Genomic DNA, 22,732 nt, shown 5'->3' on the forward strand with positions numbered 1-22,732 from the left:
CAAAGACCTAGCCTAGTATTACCAACTACGAAGACCAAAGTGGAGTAAGACCAGGAGCACTAAACAAGTTCAAATATCAACACACTTTAAAGATTTAACTTATTTTAATTATATGTATTATCCTTTTTGTTATTATTATTATGCCTGCCTCTTATCTATGGGTGAACAATATGCCTTAGAGCCTCCTAGATCACATTAAAGATAGAAGGAAAAAGGATCTAACTTCCAAAAGAATTATATTATTTTCAGTGTTATGAGTCGATGTAAGTTTGATGTTTGAGTTTGAAATTTGGCTTTATATCGTCTTTTCCTCTTGTTCCTTCCTTCCTCCTTTAACTGTACAAATATGTAATTGAGTTTGGTCAAACTGCAACATCACCATGACTTAGGGAAACCTTGTGTAATCTCTTTCACCATAAAGACTTCTTTCATAATTTTATTACTCACAGCAGGAAGTGAATCTCCTGTAAACCATTAGTCAAGGTCTGAGTTATATTATACAATTAAGATTTTGCAAGATATTACTTTAGAAATGCCAAAATGAAAATTCTATATTTGGGAGATAATGTATGCCCTAATTTTAGTCTTACTTCACTGATATCCCTGAGCTGTCAAAAGCTATTTGAAATCACTGCATTGAAATTTGAATTCCCACAGATCAAAATATTTCTGTAGACATTACTCAGAAAATATATACTTAGACCTGTGTTTTTAATGGCTACTTAGATGCTACTTTTTCTTACTTTTCTTCTAGTACAATATGCATTATTATGTAAACTCTTCATACAACAATTTAAAGTAGATGTAACAGATGCCATAAATGTGGGATGATTAGTAACTAGTAACAAAATCCATTAAGTAGCTATGGCTGCCAAACAGAAGTATATGAGAAGTAAGAAACCACAGCCGAAAAAAAAAGACATCATTTTGAATTTGTCTAAAAAAACTTTATTGTTCATCGTCTACATGATTCCTGTACTTTCTATGCAGCTAATACATCTGTTAACTCCTGTCTTTTACGTTGAATCAGACGCCCTCCGCACAAGTGGCTTCAGAGGACATCTTCATAGAGTAAAAACACAGGACACAAACACATTAACCGCACAGAGCACAGGTTAAGACGGTTTCCATGTAAATAGCTTAAACTAGCCTAGCGTGCCTGGTTTAGCAGCTTCTTAATATCTCCCTCAATATCACTTGTCAGAAATCTCCGACTGTAGCGTTTAAAGGGGACCCCATCCGGACCAATCAGGAATTTCTCGAAGTTCCAGGAGATGTCGTTCCTGCACACCGGGCTCCAGATGATGAATTTGGGGTCGGCCATGAAGGAGGTGGTGTCATCGCTGGGCGTAGGTAGTTTCTCTCTCAGATAAACGAACAAAGGATGCGCGTCTTTGCCGTTCACTTCCACCTTCTCCATCAGCTGGAACTTTGGCTCGAAACCATTCCCCGGACGGACGTATTTCAAGGACAACAGGATTTCTTCATTTTTGCAGTTCTCCTACAAAACATAGCAGTAAAGCGTTAGATTTATATGATTTTATTTGGACTCTTGCTTTATATAATTGGGTGAATTGTTTTTCCCAAGGACACAGTAAGCGAGGATCAAACCGGTGCCAAGAGTAATTGTTGATGCACAATAGTACGATTTATTTAAGTATGTCATTTTGATAGCGCTGATTCTTGATAACAAAAGAAGAATGGCCGACAGCACCTGCTTGAGGGATGCAAAATTAATATAATGTTGGCTCAAGGTTACTTTGTATTGATAAAGTTGGGCACTATTGTTGAAAAACTTAAAAACCCCTGATCTGATGAATCTCATGATCTTAAAATAGCTGTAAACAGGTTATTAATTGTAATATCTTGCACAGTATCACCATCTTTTCTTTTCTTTTGGGACTAACCTAAACATCTTTGGGCCTAAGTTGCCAGAGTAACTAAAAAGTGCTGGGTTTGAGTACTTTCAGAAAACAATATTTAATAACTAATTTAGATTCTCAGTCATCCAAGTCACCAATCAAGACATCAAGAGCAATAGGCTTAATTTTCTCAGCTTTGCAACATGAACAAGCTCAAATAAATGGATTCATGTTAAGAGTAAGACCTGGATGACTTTGATTAGACATAAAAATCTATAAAGCGGTTAATATGTGCTGGTACCTTCAAGATAACAAAGACACCTTTTTATCAGAACTGTGCAAATGCTTCTGAGAAAACACACTCCCATTTGTAAATAACCGGCTCACTACTTCCTCAACGAAAGTTTCAACATTTCCAGTAAATATTGCACTGACCAAAGTATTCACTGAGGCCACTCCCCTCATTTACTTCAATACAAAGTTGTCAACTACCATAGACTTATACGAGTTTATCTAAGGATGAATGGAAGGTGGAGTGATCTCATAAAACCACGTTAAAACAGTGTGTTCTCCCAAAACCTGTTTGTGATGATTAATTAAAACATGAAGTAAATTATTATGTAACAAACCCAATTTACTTAAGTATTGAATCTAATCCTAATCCTCTCAAAATATCATATTCATTGTTGTAAATTTTCTAACCAGAAACCCAAACTTGCTGTATTTAATTCCCTTTTGTCCTCTTATATAATTTCTTTAAACTATTGTTCGAACCCAAAAGCCCTGAAAACAAAAGAACTTTGCACAGAATTTGGAATTTAAAATGTACTACTGTATTTATTTTTTATACATTTGTTTAATATTTTTTTGCACAATGTAATGTAATGCTTAAGCCTCTTGCCATTGTTCACCGTTTATATATTTGTATATTTGTAAAAAAAAAAAATTATGGTGCAGTGCTCACCTGATGGCCGAACTGGTTGCAGGGAGCGCCCAGGATCACGAGCCCCTTGGCGGCGTAGCGCTCGTGGAGCTCGTTCATCTGGGTATAATCCCTGACGGTCGTACCTCAGAGAGACGCCACATTTTCAATCAACACAACTTTGCCCTTAAGCGACGATAAATTCAACGTTTCCCCCGACAGGAGTTTGGCAGAAAAGTTGTAAAATTCAGATCCCATTTTGCTGTAAAAACTTTATCCTCCCCCCAAAAAAGGTGCGTACTTCTTCAGAGATAAAACACAATACAACATGACACTGAAGGAAAAGAGCCAAGATCAAACCGAAGATCAGAAAGACGTCAAGATAATTCGAGAAGACGCAAATGGGAGGAGCTAGAAAACCAACCCATAATACTTTACTATTTTGTTGAAATGTGGTAGCTAAATAGTAAACAGTAACTTTTCATGTGATAGAAAAAATAAAAATAAAAATAAATCAAATGATGTTGTTTTTGTGCCTTTTTACGTTTATTACAACAAACTGTATAAAATATTTGTATCCCTAAATAAATAAATATCTTTGGCTGTCTCCTGTTGATGACGTTTACACATTGGCGCGGAAATTTATTTTGTAACCAAAACACGAGAGTCTGTGAACAGTAAGTCTCACTTTTATAACTTTTAAACACTTTGACAGCAAAAAGTTTGATCAAAATATAACATGACATACGCTAGAATATATGTTTCATCTCATGTGTGTAAAATGACCGGTATTTTCTGATGTAGCTGAAGTAAATTGTGTGTTATGTGTGGTTTTACGTTGTAGCTTGTTCTTGGGTTTTGACATTTGGGTATTATTTGGTGTTTCCTTTTACAGATGAGGAAACGACGATCAGTGGATAAGAAAGAGACAAGCATTTCAGCTCCTAGCAGTAAGTTAATAAAGACTTTAATAATAGATATAGCTAAAATCGCATATAGTTCAAAGTCACCAAAATAGGTCTTATATTGATAGTGACCGCTGGGGGTGTTCTACATGTATGTCTATGGCGGAAGGTTCAACGGTTACCATGATGGCTAGCTTCTAATTTTATGTGCAAGAGACTTATTTAACAGCACAAATCAGCTCACTTGTTGTAGTTCCAATTAAGTCGGCTCTTTCTGGTCAGATTGTGTTAAAACAAAGCTCAGATTCAAGTTCAACCTAAATAAAAGCGCTTCAGACAGAACAGTGCTTACAGTTAGCATCACAACCCCAGGTAATGTTGGTGACATAAGCAGCAAAGTGTCAATAGCCTCTAAAAGTAACCACAGAATGCATGGTGTATTATAGAGAAAATTGAGTCTCATAAAAAATGTTTTATAGAAGCAAAGAAGAGTCGCAGCATCGCTGACCCACCTGAGGAGACCAGTCAAAGCGTCTTTGCTCTGTTTCTTCAGGAAGCAGGTGTCACACTAAATTATGGTGGTGAATCCAATGAGATCGGTAATGATAATTTCAGCAATATATCGATCACATTTTGTATTTTCTTACTTACTTTCCCTTAACTGCATGTTGTCTTTCAGCTGTTGACCAGGTTATTTTCCAAAAAAGGATACAAAAACAGCTTCAAAAGAGCCCCAAGTTTCCTGACGTGAGTTAATATAGACTTTCCAGAAGATATAATTTCATAATGATAGAATTCATATTGGGAAAAAATAATGCAACACATGGAGATATTCTGTACACTGCAAAAATCTATTTTATTTAGTTTATATACAGTTTCAGACCTCCCTTAGGCAATATATTTAAAGTTTTCTTAATTGTTCCCTCTTAACCTACACACACATATTCACATTGGTGAAACCTTATTGAAAATGATACAACTGTATGCAAAAAACTCTTAATTTTGAAGTGGTTTTAACTTTCAATTTGAATTATTAACTTTATTACTTTAGAATTGTGGTCTGGCTTGTGCATTTTAATTTTAATATAAACAATTTCCCCCCAGATTGTAAAGGAGTTTATCTCAGGACTTGAGGCTCATATTGAAGATGCTGAACGATTTAAGATCAGCCTTCTTCCCTGTGTTCCTCAGACAAAGCTGGACAACTCTAGGTAAACATTACACTGCTCTGAATGCCTGTTCTCAACTAGAGATGCACTTTCTATTCAACCTCTTTGAATTGATTCACTGGATTAGCACTCCATTTTATATAAACGAGTTTTTTTCAGTAATAATTGTGAACCATCTAAGTGGCAGCATTACCTTTCACAATATATAGACTGGTTGAAACAGTTAAATTGACGTAATCCATAATTGGTCTAGTTCTGTTGGTTCCCGGATGTTTTTTTGTCTACACTGCATAATGATTTTGGCAATTTTGTTGATTCATTAAGCCAATAAGGACAATTAATTAGGAACACCAGTATGACCCATTATTTAAACTTAAATTAAGATGAACATTTAAAGAAGCTTGTTCATCATTAACTGTCATTTGTTAAACTCTGGCTAAACTTGAATCCTTTTGTTCTAGTTATTCCAGTTCATTTCAGGAAAGTTTACTTCGAATGCTTTTGGGGGTTGAAATTTTGCAGGTAACAACACATGTTTCCTTTAAGTCAGAAATCCTTACAGTACAAACAATATACATTTCTCATTACCTGTATTTCTATTGCAGACACTGATAATCAACACACTTCTAGAAAAGGTTCCTGAGTTTATGTTGGAAGGGTATGTTTTCTTAAATAAATTCATTACTTATGCGGAGGCATTAAAATTTGTTGTTGTTTTGCCTCAGAACAAGTGATGGAGGACTGAGCATCCCTCGTATGATCATTAACCAGCTCAAATGGCTTGATAGAGTTGTGGACAGCAAGGTGCGTGTTTAAGTATAGGTTATCATTAACCTCTGATTGTAGACATATAGATTGGATAAAGAATTTATATATATACAGTCTGATTGTAGATTAGGGCTGAATGATTGGTTGAAATAAATTGCTCTTTGGCATATCACAAAAGCAATAACTATTATATTGTAGTCGTCTGTTATAAGTAAACACACCAAATTTCTTCTGGTTATTTATTTTCTGAACAAAAGGTCTGCTGTAGGTCGTAAGCCACATCAAAACAAGAGCAAAAACAACAGCAAAAATGAGCAGACTCAACTGTAGGCTGTATAAAGAGGACTAAGTAAGTGTGTCACCCAACGTTTGGCTTCAGCCAAATGAAGCTCATTGAGGTTGTAGCAGTTATTGAGTGAATTTTGAGTTGAGTTCCACATTTGGAATTTTCACCACAAGTATCATAGAAACTGCTGGTTTAACTGGGAGCAGGCACTTAACCAGCTGTCAATTAAACCTGTTGCTATTAGAGGAAGCGACCTTGGGGAAGCCAGGAGAGCCAGTCCCCAAAATAGACCAGTAATTGATGAATAGAATCTTAAAATAAATAAAGCAGTGCACAAATCGAACATTATAACGGTAAATGGGAGAAGCTCAGACAAAGTGCGAGCGTCATCCTCCTGTGAAGTACTTTAGTTTTATTTTATGTTGATTTTTGTAGGAGTTGTCCTCTAAACTGATGGAGCTTGTGTCTGTTGCTCCGGTGGAGGTTCAGAGGGACATTATAACCAGTTTACCTGAGATTTTGGAGGACTTGCAGCACAACGACATCGCCCAAGAGCTCAAGTAACCCTATCTATCTGCATTAGTCTTAATTAGTGCTGGATGTTTCCTGTTTTCCACTAACACACTTCTCTACAGCTCTCTACTCAAGGAGAACACCCAGCTGACTGTTCCCATCCTGGACGCTCTCTCCAGTCTTAACCTCAGTTCCTCCATAATAACAGAGGTATTTATAATAATTTACCAGAAAATTACCAGAGAAAAAAGCTCACAAGAGTCAGTTTTGTATAATATAGGACCTTTATTGAAAAGAAGACACAGTTAGATAATATTAGATACAGTGATATAATAATTGTTTGATTAATCTTAATCTGCTCATTACTATGTGGAAAATGTTGAAGCAACGTTTGTTAATGCAGTGTCAAATGAAAGCGATAAAATGATAGATTTATATTTTTCAGGTGCGCACAGCCGTTATGGCCACTCTGGTCGCTGTTCAACTGGAGGACCTTCCTGTGGTCGTCAAGTTTATCCTTCACTCGGTTTCAGCCTCAGATGCTCTAGAGGTTTGAGCTAACAAGGACGCAAATATGTTTACCTTTTATAAAACGTATAAAATATCTTTATACCTTTGTTTGTACCAGGTGGTGTCAAGTCTAAGAAAGAAATTGGAGCTGGAGCAGTGTGTTCTGCCATCAGTCCTACAAGATTCTCAAAACCGATTAAAAAACAAAGCAACACAGGCGTAAGTTGTGAAATTGTTCCTATTATTTTGTTGTTTTGGGCATTTTATCTAGTTTTATTGCATGTTTATACCTGTTAAAATATATTTCTCTTTGATCAGGCCCAACAGTAAAGCACCAGGAAACCTGGACAGTATAACATTGATTCTGGACGGTATAAAGACAGCTGTGCGATTTCAGAAAACAATATCAGAGGCTTGGCTCAAGGTGTGTTGTGTCTTTTCATGTTTGTTAAATTTAAATAACTAAAAATAATTTTATTTTTAATTTTCCCAGGCGATTGAGGCAGTGGATGAGCCCGAGGACCATAAGGTAGCTTTTAATCTAATGCTGAAATTGGCTACACTATATATCTATATCTATATCTATATCTATATCTATATCTATATCTATATCTATATCTATATATATTTTGCCTTCTGCATATTGTGTTCAATTACTACTTGGCTTATATACTTAGCTCAAATGTTTATAAGCCTAACCCTTTCTTCAGTCACTGTATTCAGATCTTTACAGAGGTTGACACGTACATTTTAATTTTTAATTTTTTTTTTCAGGTAGTTGATCTGTTGGTCCTGTTTATCCTTCACACCACAAACGCAAACCAAAGTCGTAAAGGAGCCGAGCGAGTGATGAAGAACAAAGTGAGGAGTGGACTTTTCCAGGAGGCTCTGTTGCAGAGGACGTTCAAGGACCACGCTCAGGTCAGGGACTTTGGGTTTGGTAGTGATGGCAGTAATACAACAGGTTTTTGGGCTTTGTTTTTAAGCATGTGCTTCCAAGCAGTGGTTCGAAACATTCAAAGTGCCTGTCACATGATTTTAGTTGTTCGTGAAGCCAATCACATGATCCAGATGGTTCATGAACCACTGTTGTTTTGCAAGTGTTTCACAGTCTTGATCCTGAAGTTTAATGACAGGGCTTTTAATGAAAACTGCATTTTATAGTACTAAAACATTACCACTCCATGTCACAGTGGTGAAGTGTTTCTAAGCACATGGTTCAAATCCTTTACTGTTTCATGAAGCCTCACTTTGCCCATCACTCTCGGGTTTGGATCAATACCTTTAAATGATCCAACTGTGGTATCAAAAACTTTCTGATCCAATATAAGTTTAATATGATTGAACTACTTTTTCTTTAAATATACCAGATTCTATTCCAATTTTGATGTGGTATGTGTGTGCAAGTGTGAACTCTTTGAGGCTGTTATTTAAACATTTCTGTCCTCTGTCGTTGGGTTAGTCTTTGTTTAGAACTATTGTAACAATGATGGAGCACTATTTTATCTGAATAATCCCTCATTTCTCCAGACCAGAGCAAGAGTTGTCCTGATTTGAGTCTAGTTTAAATTTGGTGATACTTGGAAGATATTTAAATATTTCAGTGGTACATTGTGTTAAATATCTTAGAACTAGTGGTATAATCAAAACAAACCCCCCTTAATTCTAACACAGATTAAATTCATTTATAAATAAGTAATAGATTTTTATTTATATTTTGTTTTTCAGGTGATGCGAGTGTATTTTCCATCTATCTTGGCTCTGGCTCAGGGTCTGCTGCGCTCTCTTGACCCCAGCGTAGTGCCCTTTGGGGGACACATGTACAGACACTCCTTCACTGCCTTTGACTCCTACTGCCAACAGGTGAAGTTTGAGCACATTATGGTTCGCAAAAATCCAAACCCAGATTCTAAAACTAGACGCTCATTTGAACAAGTACTGAAAATAGCCCCATATAAATAGGGCAAATATTCCTTAATCCTTCCTGAAATGTTTTTAATGATCTTAATCATCCACATGACCACATAGTAAATGGTAACTATTCATTTGTTTTGAAAAGTTGTCTGAGAAAATTGGTTTTGTGTTTTTGCCCCCAATCACATATGCTCATGCTTATATATGTGTTCTTTATTGATCTCTTATTGTTTTGATGTATTGTATGTTCCAGGAGGTAGTGGGCGCTCTGGTGACCCATGTGTGCAGTGGACTTGGGGGAGAGGTGGACATGGCACTGGAGCTGCTCTGTGGACTGGTCACTGAAAACCCCAAAGACATGGCCCTCTATGCAGTTTTTGTCAAGGTAAAAATACAGACAAGAATACATGATATCAAACATTGTAAAATAAGATGCATTGTGCTTGTGTCTGCTCTATAGTTATAAAATAATGACCATAAGTGTAATAGATTATAATTTGGACATTTTAAATTGCAACAAAAAAATAAAAGAAAAAAGTCCACTAACTTCCAGTTTAGAAAACTGTGATGCCCAGTGTGAGCTGACATCACCGTAAACATCATCACAATGAAGAACTGTGCAGCTGTCACCTCCTCGTATGGATAGCTGCACACAGTAGCAAGTTTTTTCATTTGTACCAAAAAGACTACATGATACTGTTGTATCACTGATTAAGAAAATTAAATTGGGGAACGAAGTAAGTACAGAGCATTGGGCGTATGTTGGTGGCAGTGAAACATGGCGTCTTGAAAATAAGCGATTAAAGATATCTGAAACATACATGAATCACTCCAGAAACAACTTCAAGAGGGTGAATGAGAAGTGGAAGCAACTATAACATGGTTAAATGCTCTGTGAATTAAAGCAGACCTATTCTGAAAAATCTTCAAACTCCTGAAGTCTTGAAATAATCCAAATTTGAATTATAACCATATATATCTGGTATTACAGGGTATTCTGGATTACATGGACAATCTGAACTCGCAGCAGATCCGTAAACTCTTCTATCTCCTCAGTACTCTGGCATTTGGACAACAGCAAGGCTCCCACATCCAGGTAAAACAATAATAAATGTGTCCTAATAAAAGGTATAACTTCAACCAAATTATTATGTCGTTCAGTTAAAATAGTGTGTTTTGATTCCTCTGTATCTTTCCCATAGGACGACATGCACATAGTGATCCGTAAGCAGCTCTCCAGCACTGTCCCCAAGTACAAAAGGATCGGCATCATTGGCGCCGTCATGATCATTGGCAGCATGGGGGCCTACAGGTATTGTAGGGTTTGGTAAAAAATACTATTAGTTTTCAAAGCAACTTCTCCAGCACTCTCCAGGCTTTGTAATGTGCCCTAGGTCCTTTAATTTGGTATTATGTTAGAGTTGGAAAATGAATATTCTAAGGAGTAAAGTGTTTTGTTTTTTATTTTATTTTACAATTTACTATGGTAATATTTGCATCTGTATATATTGTCTCAGATCAAAAGGGAAGGAGACTCAAAATGGCTCTTTACCACAAGAGACTAAAAGACAGGTGAGAAAAACATGTCTTATAAATATTTGGGATATCTTGTTCATTTCTTGTCAGTTTAAATTGGATTGGACAATGGCATTTTGATAATACAAAGGCAATGCTAAAGAATACACAAAATAATTCTCAAAATAACTAAAATAAATAAACTATATCATTTTTTTTTTAAACCAAGTAAAAAAGACAAATTTCTATGTTATAAATTGTAACAAAGTATTTTCTTCTTGTAGACAGGGGGTGTCCAAACCTTTTTTAAATGGAATCACTTACCAAGCAGACTTGAAAACTTTATATCAGGTCCATAGACTGTATATAAATGGACATAGCTGCTAGCCATCGTGTTCCAAATAGGAAGTGATCATGGGCTCGCTTCCGGCTCCATCACTCTTAGTCCACTTGTTTTATACAGTCTATGGTCAGGTCTAAAAAAGTACTACTTCTAGTAATTTGCCAATTCAGCAGGACCAACAAAAAGTAGTCTGAAGGCTGTATTTGATGGTGACATGCCTGTTGTACAAATACACAAATCCCGGTCTGGTCTACAAGTATTTTAATAATGTCATAACACAAAACACTGATCTGGCTACAGTAAATCTTTATTATTTAGTCAGCTGTAGTAATGCTTAATATTTTGTGCATTTTGGATGTTGTAGCTCACAGCCTTATTGGAGTTGGTGCAGTCCAGTAGTGAGAGCTCTCCTGAAGCTGCTGCCCTGTATTTTGATGAACTGGCAAATCTCATTGTCACCGCCAACCTGGACCCTCATGTGCAGGTATGTGCCCCCCCCCAAAGAATAAAAATATAAACCCTATATAATAATTCCCACACGTTCCTTAGGTTTCAGAATGATGAAAATCTAGCATCATTAATATGGCAATTAACAATTCAAAACACATTATTATATCTTTTCAACGCTTAAAAGTCCTCAAAATGTCATCAACAAAGAAGAAGCTGAAACCATTGAGTATTCCACAGTCAATTTTATGTAATATGTATCAATGCCACTTTTACCTCTACAGATTTAAAGGTTTATGATAATACAACACGCTAAAACTTTACATACTGAGCTACTGTACTAAAGTTTTGCATCCCATTGTTTAAAAGCAAGCTGAACTTAAAAAGGCACTGTTTGTCCACTGATCTGAAGGTTGGTGGTTCGAATCTCGCTCTCGGCATTGGTTGAGAGGTCAAATCCACTGATCCACAGATTGATGGTGTCATTCTAGCTCCCACAGATGAATGCTGTGAATGTGTCCTTGGGCAAGACACTTAAATCGCCTCGCCCCCAGTGTCTGTGTACACTACTTAATTTTTTGTTGATTATTGTTGACTTTATTACAGGAAATGATTGGAAAGAGTGTGCTAAATGACTTCCAGGATGACTTTGTTGTGGACTTAAGCCCTAATATATCAGGGTATGTCATTAAATATAATTATTACAGTACTAATTATGTAATTTTCTTAATTGACTTAAACTGTATATTTTTTTTTTTTTTTAAGTTCATTTCTGCTTCCTGCTTGTTCTATGTATAACTTGGATGAAGATGACAGTCAAGAGCAGATCGCCATAAACCTACTCCCCCTACTGGCCAAAGAAGCGCAGCACAAGGGAGAAACAAAACAGCAAAGTGAAAAGTTAGTCAACACATTTCAGCACATGTCATAGGTCAGATATGTGGTGATAAAATTGTAATGTATTTTTTTTATGCTGTAGGAAAGTATCTGTGCTGTGTCTTTCTCCATTTTTCCGTTTACTGCGATTATGTGAGGAGAAAACGCACAAAGGAGACCTGGAAGAGATCGATGCTCTTCTGGGTGAGAGATTATAACTGCATTTAACTGTCTGAAACAATCAAGACAACAACAATCACCTCATATGTATTTATATCAAAGATGCACCATGTAACTTTTCTGGTGGGTGTCTCCGTGGAGATGTTATTGCTTAACTTTGAATGCTTCCAGGAATAAACTTGCCTATCTTGCATTTATTAAATTAAATTAGTAAATAGGTGGTATGTTTCCAGGTATGTTTTTGAGGAGGTAACAATATTTAACATGAATTAAAGCTCACAAGAGTATATTTTGTGTAATATAGGACCTTTTAAAGTATTCTCTTTTTTCCCAGGTTGCCCTCTCATTGTGACGGACTTGAATGTAATCGACAAAGCAGAAAGTTTATCCAAATCTGAGAAGGAGTTTTTGTGTACGCTGCTCTTTCACACTATCAACTGGTTCAGAGAGGTAACTACAGATTCACATACAATAATACAGGTTTATGAACGTATAGATTTAATATTATGTGTCTAATTTGTGTTTGTGAAGGTGGTGAATGCGTTCTGTAAACAAAAAGACCCAGAGATGAAAATGAAAGTTATGACTCGACTACAGAACATCACTTATCTTCAGACACAGCTAGTAAAGGCTTTGGCAGGTGAATGGGAAAATCATTCTGTTTTTTACTTTTTCTCTTTAAAGAGCCCATATTACCCTATTTTTTATTTTATTTTTTACAATGTTGTTTCCTCATCAAAAACTTACCTGGAGTTTTGTTTCATTCACGCATGTTTAACACACGGACCCTGCATATTTAGGTATTGTTCTTCTCTAGAGAACAAACAGTAAAAGGAGCTGTTAACTTGAAAACTACCTCTTCATGACATCACAAGGTGGACCATTTTGAGCTTTGTAGATGTAGACAGACTAATAATAATATGAAACAAAACACAACCCCGAGTATGTTTTTGTGGAGGTAACAACATTATAGCATATCTTAAAGTTCATATAAGTTAATTTAGCATAATATGTGACCTTTAAATAAATTATACTTTTTTAGCAAAAAATTGTTTTTAATCATTATCATTTATTATTATTATGCAGTCACTCCTGGTTATGTTCCACCTGTTGCCAACTTTGACGGAGAAAGTGCAGAGGGAGTTGTTCCTAATTCTGTGACTGCTGGGAATAAAGGAAAGAAGGGTAATTACAAATACATTTATATTATTGCAAATATTAACTGCCATTTTAGTTTTGTTACTTTTTTAGTCCAATGAGGTTCATCTGGTCTTAATTTAATTTTAATAGATTCTTCTTTCAGACCAAGGTTTAGTTTGTTTTCATACCTGACAGTTTGAACGGTTCACTAGCACTCTTCCTGGTCATGTGATGTTGCGGTGACATGTCCGGTCAGCTGATCTAAACAGGTTTTGTAGCTGTCTTTCTGTGGAGGTTTTTCACTCTCACACACCTGAGATACTGTCCTAAAGAAATCAGACTGCAGATGGCGCTGTCGTCCTGCCTCCACCCATAAGAAGACAGAAACCTGTTTAATTCAGCTGATTGGGCACAAAACTTTCAGGTATGAGAACAAATAAAATCTTGGTCTGAAAAAATAATCTATTAAAATAAAAAATTTGACTTTTTATTTTTATCCCCTGATCACTTGTCAAATTTTTTCTTGCTAATTTGCTCTGCCTTTGTACTGTTATGTACATTGTTGACATCACAATCTATCTTATTTGCCCATTTTGAATCATTTCTATTCACCCCTTTATATTGTCAATTTGTGTCTATTTTATTTTATTATCGTGTCTTTTTATGGTCATCAATCTTAATGTACGTGTGCGCCAAGTACCAAAGGAACATTCCTAGGTTTAGTAATTCTGTTCATTGACCACTGCAAAACGGCTTATTCTTACTTGAATATTAATCTTTATTTGTATTTATTATAGAGAGTACAGGGAAGAAAAGGAAGGCTCCTGAAAAGACCCCGCCTCAAAGCAGCTCTCAACTCAACGAATCAAATGATGCAGAAGAATCTCAACAGGTCAGCAGCAGGTTTTTAGTTTAACACAGCTGTTTCTATAGGTGTATTTGTATTCTAACACACACGACATGGGTAATCTATTAATACTTTGCAGTGACATCATGCTGGGGTGTTCTACATGTATCTCTATGGTTCGTCAGTTACCGTGGAGACATAATGCACACATTATATCCAAGTCTGAAAACTCAAGAAAATATACAACATGGATTAAACAACACATTTTCAGGAGCCTGTGATCAGTATGAGTGTTCATGGTGATGTTTAGGTGTGACTAACTGAAAAACTGTTGGATAATACTAGTTAGCTTGTGACTGTAATGTTATTGGAGAGAGACTTGTTTAACAGCACAAATCATCTCACCTGTTGCAGTTCTGAGTTAATACAAAGCTCTGACTAAAGTCTAATAAAGCAGCAAACAGAGCAGTGCCTCCAGTTAGCGTCACGCCCCCAGAGAATGTTGATGACATCAGCTGCAAAGTATCAATAGGAGTATTTCTATTCTGATACACAAGACACAGATATCCTATGAGATGCTCAGACCCTTTCCGCACACACTTCCTCCAGCTCCCCCAGGGGTATCCGAGATGTTCCCAGGACACCCGAGAGATGTCCTGGGATTTCCCCGGGCCCTCCTCTTGGTGGACTCGCATGTAACACAGCGGATTTGGCTTGTCAATGAAGAAATTAACACTTTAAATAAAAATAAATAATATAATACACCAAAACTCAAAGCTTCACCATTTCAAAAAGAATCAATATTGAAACCAAATAAAAAAAAAAAAAAAAGTTTTCCTGAATACTTTGGAGAATGCGCTAAAGTGAAAAAAAAAATTGCACACTGTAAAAACACACTTGTTACATTACACATTTGTTATCATGATGGAATTTGGTATTGATCTATTGTCAGGTTGGTTCCTTTATATTGAAATTAAGTTTGAAATTTCCAGTATCATGAGTCACGAGTATTGTAGATTTATCTTTAAACTTGTTGAGACATTTGTGCCTGTGTGTTTAGGAGCCTGTGGAGAAGCAGAAGGAGAAGGAGGTGAAGCCTGGTGTAGGTCTGGGTGCCTACAAAGCCTACTTCAGAGAGCTGGACTTTGAGGTGCTCAGTGTGTTACAGTGCGGCCTCATCTCCTGCTCTCACCTGAACTCCAGAATGAACACAGAGGTAACGTAGACTTTAAATGTTTTAACTATTCATTTTTTGGTTTATATTTTTTGAAATTGTATTAAAATGATATATATTTATGAGAAATGTCCTGATGTTAAAAAAACAAACAAAAATGATTAAAGCAGTGAAGTATGTGTAGTATTATTTCAGATCTGTTCAAGAATATTGCAAATTAATATTATAGTATTAATCAGTGGTGGAAGGTAACAAAGTACAATTAGTAAAATACTGTACTAGAATATTTAGGTATCTGTACTTTTGTACAGATGTACTGTATATTGTATTTTTACAGTGGGTATGTTTTACTTTTACTTCGCTACATTTGGAGTGCAGTATCTGTACTTTCTACTCCAACACATTTTTGACTGAGACTGAAAAGTAAAAAGTACTTTTCATATGATTTCAGGGGTTATTTTTACCATGTCCATGGTGACTTTCATGGCATTGCAAACACTTCATAATCTAGTCACATGTACTTATTATTTAAAGGTGAGAGAGGAGGTGTTACTGGGTCCCTCTGAGTTGGTGTTTCTGTTGGAGGACATGCATCAGAAAGTGGAGTTCAGCCTTCACGCTGCACCGGCCAAGAGAGCTCCTTTTCTCAAGGTGATTAATTATACACATGTTTGTATACATATTAACCTGTGCTTCAATAGACATTGGTTAAGTTATTACAAATATAAATGTGTTTGTTTTGTAGGGTAAAGTTGACAAAAGTGTAGGATTTTCTCATCTTCAACAAAAGAGCCCCAAAGACATTGCGTCGTGTTGTGTCCAGCTGCTGCCTGCTCTCTGCTCACATCTGGAGAACTGCCATAACTACTTCCAGGTAAGTTAAATGATAATCATGCATATTCAGGTCACAGTATAACCATAATAGTATAAAAAAATAGTAGCTGTTTCGGGTATAAACTTTGAAAAACTTTTGATTTATGTATATGTAGTAGTGATAGACGATACCAAAGAGTTTTGTATTAAATTTCATTGATTTTGCAGCAGAATTTATATGGATTGGACTATTACTGATGTGTAGACTTTATCTTCTTTAAGTTTGCTCTCTTATTCAACTCCACTGTTCTCAAAGTGATATATGTAGTGATGGGCGATACAATTATTATTATTTTTGTTTCGATCCGTTATAATACTATGGCAAGTATATTAGTTTTGTATTAAAATGCATTGAAACTCCTCTATTATAAAGAATTCTACCTTGGTGCTTAAATGGATCTAAAATGAAATATATGTGCAGATAAACTACAATATACGCAATGTATGTCAAACTAGGACTCAAATTGACTTAAGAACAGTATTTTTTGAAGATTTTTACTTTTCGATTAGTCTGTATTCATATAGTGAAATTTGTTATATGTGGAATTATGTTACTTTTCCAGCATTTCAAAAATAACTTGTTTTGTCTTTTACATAATTGAAAAAGAGAACAAAGAAGATAAAACTTTAATAATATTTATGTGTAAATAAAAATGTATGTTTTTGCCTTAGACCTTGCTCTCTGAGAACAATGGAGTCACAGATGGACCTGCCACAGACCAACAGGAGCATCACCTCATGTCTCAGGCCTATCAGCTCCTCCTTCAGATCCTCAACACCATTTTAAACTGGTACAGACCCTACTGTCCCCTCTGCTGTAGTTACACAATTACTAACGGAACAAAAGACTTAAAATGTAAACCATCTATTTCAATATAGTAATTATGAAGATCAGAAAATTGCAGCTTTACCTTTATTTGTGATAATAATAAGTAGTAGTAGTGGGTGGGTGGGACTGATTTTAATGTTTTGTAAAGCACTTTGTGTTACTTTTTTTTTTGTATGAAAAGCGCTTCATAAATAAAGTTTGATTTGATTTAGTAGCAGTAGCAGTAGTAGTGGTAGTTAAGTAGTGACAAAGACAACACCCATTTTATTAAAAACACTAAGACAAAATTAAAATGTCTTAAATTTAAATTTCAAAATTAACACAGATATTAATGTGTTCTGTGTGTATCCCAGGTCTGGATTCAGTCAGCCCAGTCAGAGGAGCTCACTGAAGAAAGCATTAGAAGTTTTAGCTGGACGACTGAAAGAAGGAGAGACTGAGCTGAGCCTGGAGCAACTGGTGAAGTAAGAGATAAAACAGAACATTGAAAGATTATCTAAGTAGGTGTGTTAGTCTTTCACACTAATATCATGTGTCTGTTGTCCGTGTTTAGATGCAGCTTTGAGTATTTGCAGAACTTCAGGAACACGACTCCGAGTCTGAGCACAGCGCTGTGTCTGATACAGCTCCTGACGACTGTGTCTGGGAAAGGAGGCCACACTGCCACCTACAGGAAAGAGAAAGGTTTACAAGTTACTAATCATTTATGTCAAGGATTCTCGGTCAAATTACATAGAATTTAGTTTTTATTGACTTTAACACTTGAGCTGATCAAAGTGTTAAAGGTGCTCTTTGTAACTTTTCTAGTGGGAGTCCAGTCTGCCACTTGCTTGTCTTCCTAGAGATGCTATTGCTTTTAAATGTTCCACTATATGGCATTCAAGTTATCTATATATCTTGCATTTACTTAGGTGTTTTATTGCTTAACACCCGGAATTACCCTGTACTCTTACTGTGAGCTGTGCCTCCTCTCCTCAGATCAGACATCACCAGACACTTGACCTGGTGGCATCACCTGTTTGTCTCCATGGGGATAATTTTAATGTAAGGTTTAAGGTTATTTTATTTGAAGCCATACTGTGGAACATTCCAATAACATCTCCATGGAGACAGACACATGGCAGACCCTCCACTAAAAGTTTCATAGCGCACCTTTTACTGTTATTTCATTCTAATTTATGTAGATTTTCAGAACAGTAAAGGGAACATGACTGTCTCTATCTAGCTATCTTTGACTTTATTTTAATATATCTTTCAGCCTCTCTTGCTCGTCGATTCCTGAACCAGGAGTGGGTCACAGCCGCAGGAGAACGAGAGAGAGGAACCAAATTCAATGAAACACTTCACACTCTTCTCAGGTTTTTTTCAAGACCATAATTTCTGTTGGCTTTTGGATATTCTGTGTTAGATATTCTGAATATATTGTTGCAGTTTATACTTGGAGCACGTAGATGATGTCCTGAAAGCAGTGGAGGAAATCGCTGGAGAGGGATTTTCTGAACTCATAAACACAGCCAAAGATGAAAGCTCTGCCTCTTGGCCAACTCTGCACAGGTATTTGTACAATTACTATCAATATTCATAGAGGGATAATGACAAAAACACTTAGATTTTGAATATTTGATGCTATTTCATTTTGTTTCCCTTTAGACAAACCTTCCTTGTGTTTTACAAAGTGTTAATGGCTGTTTTGGAAAAATCAGCTCGGAAGATTCCGGCTGCAAAAATGTGTGACAGTACCGAGGTGAGCCACTTGATGTCCCTGTATTCAGCTTTTTTTCTTAGACTGTAATAGAACCATGGAAAATAAGGCTGTTGCCATAGCAATTTAAAACAAAATATTCTAGCTTTAAATGTGAAAAAGTCCTCAAAATGTCACATATAACCCATAAACACTAACTTACAACAGATATATTATTACAAACTTGAAATATTTTTTTAAACAGTGGGTATTATGTAAAATTGATTTAGCTTTCTACCATGTTATAATATTTTTCCCTCATCAAAATCATGCCTGAGGAGGTTTTAGATGTCATCCATTCATATTTCAGTAATTTAGCAATGTCCCTATTCCAGCCTTCCTTATGGTTAGCTGTAAGATTCTGTCCAATACTCAGCCCACAATTCTACGTCAACCACGCTCATACGCTGCAATTTACCACAAATATGCAAAATCGTGACACAAAACTATACACCGCAACTTCACAAGCCTGATGCGTTGTGCAGTATTTTCATTAGCGGGACACGCTGATTGTGTTGTGATAGCGTTCTGATGGGGGAGTGACTTAGCGCAGAGAGCGAAGAGAGGGAAGACTTAGAGCATTAAAAAGAAAAATGAAAATTATAAAAAACATATTAATATGTTGTTTTTAGCAAATATAGCATTTTCAAACATTAAAAGCTGGTAACATGGTGATCTAACTATGTTATGTGTTAGCAGTTAATACCCCATAGAAGTAAAACACCCCCTCTTTAAATTTTATGATTATATTTTCAGGTTCAAAGTGAGAAGCTGTTGACATGGAATTTGGCTGTTAGAGATTTTCACATCCTCGTCAATTTAGTAAAGGTTTGTTTTAAAAACTTTATAAATGTGCCAAATATCAACTAGGTTTTTCTCTCCACAACATTAACACAACTTGTTGTACAGGTTTTTGATTCAAGGCCAGTGCTTAATGTGTGCCTAAAGGTAAGATTATAAATGAGGTTTTTCACATGAATGATGGATTGCATTGCTTGTATTTTTGTAATTTTTATTATTTAATTTTAGTATGGGCGCCTTTTCCTGGAGTCATTCTTGAAGTTGTGTATGCCACTTCTTGACTACAGTTTTAAAAAGCATAAGGTACAGATATTTTGTGTTTAGTCCTGTTTTAGTCCTGGTTTTAGTCCTGGTTTCAGTCTTTGCTCAGTCCTGGTTCAGTCTTTGCTCAGTCCTGGCTTTAGTCCGGTTTTAGTCCTGGTTTCAGTCTTTGCTCAGTCTTTGCTCAGTCTTTGCTCAGTCTTTGCTCAGTCCTGGTTCAGTCCTGGTTCAGTCTTTGCTCAGTCCTGGTTCAGTCTTTGCTCAGTCCTGATTCAGTCCTGGTTTAGTCCTGGTTCAGTCCTGGCTTAGTCCTGTTTTAGCCATGGTTTTAGTCCTGCCTCAGTCCTGGCTTAGTCCCCTGGTAATACTTTTACACAAATATTTAAATACTCAAACTCCGTAACATTAAGTAAATGTTACATGTGTGTCTTTTACATGTTTCTGTTTTAGGAGGATGTCCAGAGCTTATTGAAGACTTTTCAGCTCAGCACCAGACAGCTGCATCACATGTGCGGACACTCTAAGGTATTTTTTTTTATACATGTCAACACTTTATATAATGAAAAATGAACCAAGGCTGACAGTACAACCCATGTTAAATATTGACCCCAAAAAATTACTAACTTTTAGTTACTTGCTGTACTGCAAAAAGATTTAAGCTAAAGAAGGTTGAATAAATAAATAACTATGACTTATTATAGATACAGACAGACTACAGCACTAAGTGTTCAATTTCTGCTATTTATTTACTGCTGCTCATGTTTGTAGCAATGTTATACATTTCGAAAAGGTTTTACTGTGATTTTCCAGCTCTAGGGTTATTGTGTCAAAAAGTAGTTTCAATAATTAACATTTATCTCCTGTATTTTCTTCATCAATATATCACACTTCAAACTTTGTTATCGGGACAGAGTTATTAGCACGTGACTGGAGAGGCTTTTGAAGATTTGGGAACGGTTTGACCTGGACAGTGAACAGCATACCCCATAAAAGCTGTTAATTTTTTTCTCCATAGATTCACCAGGACACGAATCTGACCAATCACGTGCCAGCGCTGAAGAAGAGCCTGGAGTTGTTTGTTTACCGAGTGAAGGCCATGCTTACGCTCAACAACTGTCAGGAGGCCTTCTGGATGGGCAACCTCAAGAACAGGAACCTTAAGGTAAAGTGAAGCTAGAGATGCGTAGATAATACCTCAAGGTGTATCAAATATTCACCTTAATGTGTGACACAGATTGATTCTGTGTTGGTGCATTGTAATAGCGCCACCTGGTGGGTTGAGAAATTGCACTGTAGCCTAAAGCAGTGTTTCTCAAACTGTGGTACGTGTATCACTGGTGGTAAAAGAGCTCCTTCAGGTGCTTCTAATTTAGGACTAATTTAGAGTTAATTTGATTCACTTTTTTATCCTCAAACTACTTAGCCCTAGATCAGATCTGGAATAGTTCTAATATAGACAGGGTTTAGATCTGGTGGTACTTGGACAACCAAATCTTTTCTTTGGTGGTACTTGGTGTAAAAAGTTTGCAACCCACTATCCTAAAGGCTGTAAAAATGTAAACGTAACGGAATGTAAACACTTGGCTCATGCATTGAGAAATTTGAACATCAAATCGTGAAGAACAATTAGGCTCAGAGTATTATCAGAACAATTAAGGTACATTGTAAATCCCCTACACAGGTGCAACAGAATGTTTTCTGTTTGAGAGAAGAACAGTCTAAATATGCAGGGTTTATGTTTTTAAACATAATGTAGACCATTTAAACTTATAAAGATGTAAATTGGTTCATTTTGCTGTAAGTCTTGGTTTTATATGTTCTGTTTGTTACAGGGAGAGGAGATTCTTTCCCAGAAGTCTCAAGAAAGCGATGATGAGGAAGAAGAAGAACAACCCAAAAATCAAGATCAGTCGGATACCGAGGTATAGTATAGCACACCAGCAGCTACAATTTCTTTGTTAAAATTGGGAACCACTTGGGTTTCTGTAGTTAGATCTTAAAAATAAAATAGGCGTATGATTAAATTAAATGACTAACTTACTTTTTTGTGTTGAATTTGTGAGGACCCTGCACACGCTTACACTTGCATCACCACATAGCTGCTGGTGTGATATTTTCTTGGTAGATTGGAAATATTTGTTAAAGAGTCTGTTGGAAATGTGGAGGCCACAGATAAGATAAAAGCCAGTGGCTAATGATTAGTGTCTGTTAACTGTAAAATTGGGCAGTTGGTTTAAATGGATTATAAAACACAGCTTGGACTTGACAACTTTTCTAGTAAAGACTAGTCCAAAAAGGTCAAGTAATGAAACTGTCAAAAGAAAGGTCTGAACTTGCAAATATTTCCATTCCTTGTTTCTGTTCTGTTCCTTGCAAGTTTCTTCATAATGTTTCTTTTAAATTTCAGGTTCAGGGGAGTGACAAAAATATGAGCGACGACTCGGACTGAAAGAATCACTATTCTCAAGATTTTTAAGTCCCATTTTAAACTTTCTTAACAGTAGCATGTGGTAACATAGGACCACTATTCGTAGTTTAAGTCCACAATATACAAAGGAATGCAATAATTTTCTTTTTCTTATGAAAGTTTAACTATTAATGTTCAAAATGTTGCACATTGTTTTTGTTAATTAATACTATTGTATGTATAGCGTCGTCTTTTCACTTTTAAATATATTTTTTATGTTTAAGTCAATTGTGGGAAACAAATCGCAAGGAAAATAAAACTAAAAACATCAAAAATAAACTTCTTCCAAAAAAACAAAAACTTAAAATGTTGGTGTCACTTTTAAAACAAAAGAATAAAGTTGAGTAATAGAAAAGGAAAAGAACACATTTACATTTTTGACAGCATGC

At 36.0% G+C, this 22,732-nt stretch overlaps 2 protein-coding genes across 2 annotated transcripts; one reads left to right on the forward strand and one right to left on the reverse strand.

Annotated features, from left to right (window-relative positions):
• Positions 1-925: 925 nt before the first annotated feature.
• LOC117370488 (glutathione peroxidase 1-like) lies at positions 926-3,143 on the reverse strand. The gene is made up of 2 exons (XM_033965924.2): positions 2,827-3,143; positions 926-1,501 (listed from the first exon to the last, which is right to left on the reverse strand). The coding sequence occupies exons 1-2, from the start codon at positions 2,902-2,904 to the stop codon at positions 1,151-1,153; spliced, it is 429 nt and encodes a 142-aa protein (XP_033821815.2). The 5' UTR covers positions 2,905-3,143; the 3' UTR covers positions 926-1,150.
• A 258-nt stretch (positions 3,144-3,401) lies between these two features.
• fancd2 (FA complementation group D2) lies at positions 3,402-22,630 on the forward strand. The gene is made up of 44 exons (XM_033965925.2): positions 3,402-3,461; positions 3,680-3,734; positions 4,169-4,288; positions 4,369-4,436; positions 4,794-4,900; positions 5,320-5,380; positions 5,464-5,516; positions 5,584-5,662; positions 6,348-6,472; positions 6,548-6,635; positions 6,871-6,975; positions 7,054-7,154; positions 7,254-7,359; positions 7,429-7,464; positions 7,710-7,856; positions 8,664-8,798; positions 9,103-9,234; positions 9,841-9,945; positions 10,052-10,161; positions 10,367-10,421; positions 11,072-11,191; positions 11,761-11,834; positions 11,920-12,054; positions 12,134-12,234; positions 12,545-12,660; positions 12,742-12,850; positions 13,297-13,395; positions 14,148-14,242; positions 15,258-15,413; positions 15,906-16,022; positions 16,117-16,245; positions 16,917-17,035; positions 17,427-17,537; positions 17,627-17,757; positions 18,332-18,431; positions 18,505-18,627; positions 18,724-18,817; positions 19,571-19,642; positions 19,724-19,762; positions 19,844-19,918; positions 20,327-20,401; positions 20,892-21,038; positions 21,709-21,798; positions 22,284-22,630. Exons 2-44 carry the CDS (start codon positions 3,680-3,682, stop codon positions 22,323-22,325), a joined length of 4,257 nt encoding a protein of 1,418 aa, XP_033821816.1. The 5' UTR covers positions 3,402-3,461; the 3' UTR covers positions 22,326-22,630.
• The last annotated feature ends 102 nt before the right edge of the window (positions 22,631-22,732 follow it).

Source organism: Periophthalmus magnuspinnatus, chromosome 5 (genome assembly GCF_009829125.3).
Source record: "Periophthalmus magnuspinnatus isolate fPerMag1 chromosome 5, fPerMag1.2.pri, whole genome shotgun sequence".
In the NCBI taxonomy this organism is placed as follows: domain Eukaryota; kingdom Metazoa; phylum Chordata; class Actinopteri; order Gobiiformes; family Gobiidae; genus Periophthalmus; species Periophthalmus magnuspinnatus.